The sequence below is a fragment of the Solanum dulcamara genome, chromosome 8 (assembly GCF_947179165.1).
Source record: "Solanum dulcamara chromosome 8, daSolDulc1.2, whole genome shotgun sequence".
In the NCBI taxonomy this organism is placed as follows: domain Eukaryota; kingdom Viridiplantae; phylum Streptophyta; class Magnoliopsida; order Solanales; family Solanaceae; genus Solanum; species Solanum dulcamara.
Genome location: NC_077244.1, coordinates 788,806 through 794,814, shown reverse-complemented (window position 1 = coordinate 794,814; position 6,009 = coordinate 788,806). Strand labels below are relative to the sequence as shown.

At 36.8% G+C, this 6,009-nt stretch overlaps 1 protein-coding gene across 2 annotated transcripts; it reads right to left on the bottom strand.

The window, feature by feature from the left end:
• Positions 1-844: 844 nt before the first annotated feature.
• LOC129899319 (aspartic proteinase Asp1-like) lies at positions 845-5,707 on the bottom strand. Of its 2 annotated transcripts, none has more exons than XM_055974244.1 (9): positions 5,279-5,707; positions 3,199-3,316; positions 2,830-3,056; positions 2,312-2,545; positions 2,079-2,217; positions 1,807-2,001; positions 1,647-1,719; positions 1,270-1,366; positions 845-1,177 (listed from the first exon to the last, which is right to left on the bottom strand). In XM_055974244.1, coding segments are annotated over exons 1-9 (1,257 nt in total). In that variant the 5' UTR covers positions 5,452-5,707; the 3' UTR covers positions 845-1,176. The 2 variants fall into 2 exon arrangements, with proteins under 2 accessions (XP_055830219.1, XP_055830221.1); XM_055974246.1 differs by lacking the exon at positions 5,279-5,707 and adding an exon at positions 3,912-5,272.
• Positions 5,708-6,009: the final 302 nt, after the last annotated feature.

Here is a 6,009-nt window from a genome sequence, read left to right as displayed (position 1 = left end):
TAACCATATGGTCAATTGTCATTCGGAATGGCTAAATTGGTTTGGAGGGTGGTTATCCATACGGATGACGCGGGATTGATCCCCCTCAATGTCTTCTTAGTCAAGCCTATTACATCTAGTGCGGTTTACATTCTCTATGTGATATGCAAGCTATTACACAATGGGGGTTTACAGAGCGCTCACTCGAATGACAGAGGTTGTAGCGACTGTGGATTTTCCAAAAAAAAAGTTCCATACGGTCAATTGACTTATTAATTTGATTTTGTGTTGCATAAGGAGGGTCCTTATAAGGGTAAAGCCCTCTTTCCTAGGATTTGTTTCTCTTCATTTTTAGGGCTCAATCACTACTCATAAGGCTTCTAGTTAAGGACAAATAAATTCTATTCATTCGACCAAAATTCAGTATTTGAGTTGTGGGTTTAAGTTCAAATATTTTCACAATTTTAGTGGTTTTTATATAGATAAATTTAGGTCTAAACTAAAAAGTAAGGGTTCAATTGATTTTCACCCTTTCATCATGTGCTTTAAGTTTTAAGAGTATTTTTTATCTACTACCAATTGTTTACTTTGGGTCTTCCCATTTTTAGAATAGTAATAACAAATAGATGTTTCACCATTTGTGTAGGTCCACTTTTGCGACAAGGAAAATTTTGCTACCTTAGAACAATTTGAGTTTTGCCATTTAATAGTTCCTAATGATGCTCGATCAAATATCCTTGATGTTCAATAAGTACACGACCAATAACATATCCATACAACCACGCAATGATATTCATTCTCTTTATTTCTCTCAAACCTCCTCTGGAAGTGAGATGTGATATTTATTCAATCATGAGCATGTCCGAGTTGATAAGTTTATTTTATATTGGCCACATCCACTTCTCGAATGAATTATAGAGTTACGAAAGTGACTTCAGTTCGCTAGTTCAGACTCAACTTCTCTATTTACGTTGTAATCTAGAAGACAGATTTGGGGATAAATCGAATATAGATGAACTGGCTGCTATTATATATATATATATATATTCTATGGGTGATTACAGTGAATTTTCTGTATTACCAATCAACTAAGATATGTTCCTCTGTAATATACCAAACATTGTAATACTGACATACTTTCTGCCTGCTTGTTCCTATGATATGTCACCAAAATCTTCACTGTAATCATTGATATATTCTGTCAATTCAAGAACAAAAATGGTATCTCGTGAGCTCTGGTGGCAGCAGTAATATGAAAAAGCAAGATAAACGTATGTCTGGACGAACTACCAGGACAACGATGGAAGCTTGTTGCAGTTTGCTGGAACCCATCCAATCTGTTGTTTCTCGTTGTCGTAAATCACCATTTTGTCTAACATAGAAATATCTGCATACGTAAATCCAGAGAAAAAGAGGAAAGAAAGTTATAATGTGGACAACAACTTCGATACTGATGTCCTCCTCCTCGGAGAAAATATTGGTCATGTGTGTTCTTTTGTTGCACATTTTTTTGTGAGAAGACAACCTCATAACGTGAGGGACTAAAAATGGCAAGATGAATCCACTTATTTCTCCAAAGAGGACACTATTTTTCGATATCTAAACGAGGAAAAGGCAACACTAACTTTGAACAGTATAAAAAAGAAAGATGACTCATTCTGTCATACCTCCGATGATATTAATATTTCCTAATCCAACCTCCGAACCATTCAATATGCCTAAGCATACATTGCCTTGATCCTGAGAGGAAACGAATATCAGTATCGTGATCTACTATACTTTTGAACTGCATTATAAGATTCACGGAGCAATTTAAAAGGTACTTACAGTATGAATAAGATAAGCCTCAGGTGTCAGTTGAAGCTGAATATTCTTAGCTTGTGTGAAACTAAGTGTCAATGGCTTGAAGTAGCGTGTGGCATCTTTAATGGATTTGAAAGGTTTGGAGCCTTTCCAGCAGACTGGCAAGCTTTTGTCGTTCACTGCATCAGTCAGCTGTTTTGCGTCTATGTTTTTCTTAATCTGAAATTAGCAATATCATAAGTCCTAAGCCAAAAAGACGAATAAGCATATAGGATGGAGGTTTTTTCTGATCTTACCGAAGACAACAGAGTTTTGTAAGCTTCGGAATTAAAGTAGGTAAAGGTACTTCCACTGTCTAAAATTATCGGTAGACCCTTTATTCCAGTTGCCTGCCCACCGAATAGGAGATCTGCTGGTCCTAAAGAATAGTGTTGCCTGAAATCATAGTAATCCAGAAAAGTTTATTTACATCTTGTGTGCAAAGTGCAAATTTCCATATACAAAAGCACCAACTACAGACAGAACATACTCTGAAGATGCACGCACGATAGGTGTCCAAACAATCCCAGAAGACGGGAGAACATCATCTCCAAAGAAAAGAAAACCTCCACCTTGCCCGCTTAAACAGTGACCTACTACATTCCGGATAAAACCCAAGCTACTCATCTGTGATACTAAGCTTGATTTTCCATTTCCTAGACCAAGAATTCCATCCGTATAAGGTGCATGCGCAGAGGCTGGCACTTCTTGATCGTACCCACAACTACAGAAGGGAAATCAAGCTCATGAATCACAAGCATCACAATTTCAGAAACAGAACAAACACTACAAAAAAACTGGAATTAGCTACAAACTTCATTGCTAAATTGCTAGTAGCTAACAATTTGTTTTGATAATCCGTCCCTAATTCATTGCTAATTAGAATTAGCAATAGATTTGTTGTTTAGCTAGAAAACTTGTCTGTTGATTCCAATCTTTTTAGTAGTGAGTGGAAGAAATAGCATTTGTTGGTTGTCAATTTTAAAGGGTAGTTTTTCAGTTTCTTACCCAAACACCAGAGGAGGAGCAATGGAGCTACCATTGGAGAATTTTACTGGAAATGCGTCTCTGACCAGCACTCCCAAGGATGAACATTGATCCGCATACTCAACCTCATAGTCACATTGATCATCAGGAGTGTGACGGGGAGGGTTTGCAGGCGAGTGAAGGGATGCACATATGGGATCCTTATGCTTGACAACATTTTTATTCGGTTTGTAAGGACTGTGAGGAGCCTGCAATGTCGTACATTATTGCAGAAATTAGGACAGATATTTCTGACTACTTAAGGATGATTTTGGATTTGAATGCATATTAATAATCTTTCGTGTAACTTGAAAGAGCTAAGCTGCAGAAGGAATAAAAAAAGGTACTCACCGGAACACATTTGACGCAAGGTGCATCACATTGGAGCCAAGTGAGATCACTCCCTGTGTCTATGTCAAGAAAGTAAGGTTTGGGGGGTTGGCCTACATTGAGTGTCACCTGATAATACCTGCACGTGAATCGAATATCCGAGTTTAAGAGACAACGAACAGGAAACAAGTACTATAAGAACAGGAAACAAGTAATATGCAAGTTTTACAAATTTCATACACGAATATAAAAGGAAATTTAAATTCTACAAACTAACAACAAATCTTCTCATGGTGAACCAAGAATTCATCCCCAACACTAAAACTCGTATAAAATTGCTAGCTGATGTAAGTTAGAATGAACAGAGGAATGTTTTGTGTAAACAAGTCAATTGCATCACCGCAAAACCCAGATACATCTGTCCTTTCTCAACACACTTTAGACAAAGACTCCGTTTTTTCGGACGATAAATCCTTCTCCCATCATGGAGTGTGAATCAAACCCATGTTCCAATTGAAATATTAATGCAAGTTCTTTCTTTTCGATGGAGATGAGAAGTCAGTCTTCTACGGATGTCTCTGGAAATTATGACATGTTGGTCTATGGTAATGGTGGTTCCACAAGGGAGGCTTCTCTGTGTAAATATTTTCTCAGAGGCATGTGCAACCGGATGCTTATCCATCAAGTACATTGTTAAAGGCAAATACTTGAATAAGCCATAAAACTACTGATACCTGTAAAGAGAAGAAAAATTTGCAAGTGGACGTCTTTGCTTGTAAAGAATGAGGAAAGGAACAGTGGGCACCCCGGCTGCACAGGCCGCTGAGAAACTATTTACACAGAGAAGTCTACCATGTAGAACCACCATTACCGCAGACCAACATGTCATAGTTTCCAGACATCCGTAGAAGACTGACTTCTCATCTATTCAACATCGAAAATCCGGATACATCTGCTCTCTCTCTCTTTTTTTTTTTTTGACAAAGGTAACAAAGATACATCTGTCCTTTTTCAACACATTTCTTTAGACAAAGACTCCATTTTTTCCTCTTTCCGGACGATAAATCTTTCTCCGGACATGGAGTGTGAATCAAACCCATGTTCCAATTGAAATTGAAATACTGATGCAGGTTCTTCCCGTCTAAACATAAATCAGATGGATTCATATCTGAAAGACATTGACAATACATTCTAACCTTCAGGTCAGGTTAAAGTCTTAGGTACATAAACTAGGAAATCATAGGTTTTCATGCAAAAATGCCGAAAAAATTGCAAGATGATTATCAAATCAAAGAATACGCCGAAAGAGCCCTGCGAATATTCCCATCTACAAAGGAAAGCACAACACATCACAAATAAAAAATCAATACACAAAAATAGAGAAAAAGTATAGATAAAACTACTTATATAATCTTCACCAGCATCAGTAGCAAATGCAGCTATTTAACTGCGGGTTGCATCTGAACCCAATACTTTCCACACGAAACATAAATTTAGGTATAAAAATTCACCAGAATTGCCCATAATTTTAGAAGTACAACGGGTCCAATGCTAAAAATCTTAAAAGTTGAATCTGTAGAGATTAAATCCCGAATCCGTCTCTCACAATAATCATGTCCTTATTGCTACACACAGAATAACAAAACCCTTTAAAAATTTGTGAATTTTTTAATCAGCATTTTATTTTTGCTTTTTGCAGAAGACTCATTGACATCTATTAGCAATTCAAGCAGATACTACATAGATACAACAATAACAACGACAAACCCAGTGAAATTCCATAAAGTTGGGTCTAAAGAGTGGAGAGTGTTCGCAGACCTTACCATTAGCTCTCCGTGATAAACAATTTGTTTCCAAAATACCCTCGGCTCAAGCAAACATTACAGTTAATAACAAAGTAGTGCGGATCATATATATGCAAGGAATCGTAACAATAATTTAACAAAGTAGTGTGGATCATATATATGCAAGGAAGATTAACAATAATATAACAACGTAGTGCGGATCATATAAATGCAAGGAAACGTAACAATAATAACAAGGTGCAGTCACCCGAAGAGAGTAGATACTACATAGAAAGATCATTGGAAAAAGAAAATACCCTTTTGGATACACATTCCCAACAAGGGGATAAACAACAGAAGAACCAAAATTTGACTGTTTCTTCCATGGTGGACGAGGCAGATTAAAAGCAGAAAAACATCCCTGAAAAAACCCACATAGAAGAAGACAGTATAACACCCAAATTCTTACTAAATCCCATTTTCCTCTCATAATTGATTTTGCGATCAAACAAAAGATATTTATTCCAGGTCAACCAAAGATCAAAAAAAATCTCAAAAATCACCAAAAAAACAAACAAACCCGGGTCAAGCAAGTATGTATGTATATATATATATATAGAGAGAGAGAGAGAGAGAGATTGTAGAAAAATGGTAGCTGACAAAGGTGAAGTTTGAACTGAAGCTTTAATGGCGAATGAGAAAAATGCAGACTGCGTCAATTTCACATGTAGAGAAGAAAGCACGGGGAAAGAGATGACTTTTTGTGCATTGCACTACTTATTTTACGGGGGTGGGTGTGTGAGATTCTTGGAAGTTTCCTAGTTGTGGGGTCCTCATTTATATTATTTATTTACACGTAAGCCGAGCAAGCCAAGTCGAGTCGAGTCAAGCACAATTGTATCGAGTCCAACCAAACTTGTTATAATATCGAGTTAAGTTGAGTTGAGTTGAGTTAAATAAAGTCTTTATCACTAGTGTCTAATAAAGAATTGGAGAGTTATTGATTGAGTTTTTGAAAGTTTTCTTGTTGTGGGGTCCTTATTTTTAT

Excerpts from the sequence above, each read along its gene's own strand:
- LOC129899319 (XM_055974244.1), bottom strand. The coding sequence starts at position 5,451 with ATGAGAGGAAAATGGGATTTAGTAAGAATTTGGGTGTTATACTGTCTT. Across the intron at positions 2,002-2,078 it reads ACAAAACTCTGTTGTCTTCG|ATTAAGAAAAACATAGACGC; the intron begins GTAAGATCAGAA and ends TGCTAATTTCAG. Across the intron at positions 1,367-1,646 it reads AAATATTAATATCATCGGAG|ATATTTCTATGTTAGACAAA; the intron begins GTATGACAGAAT and ends TTACGTATGCAG.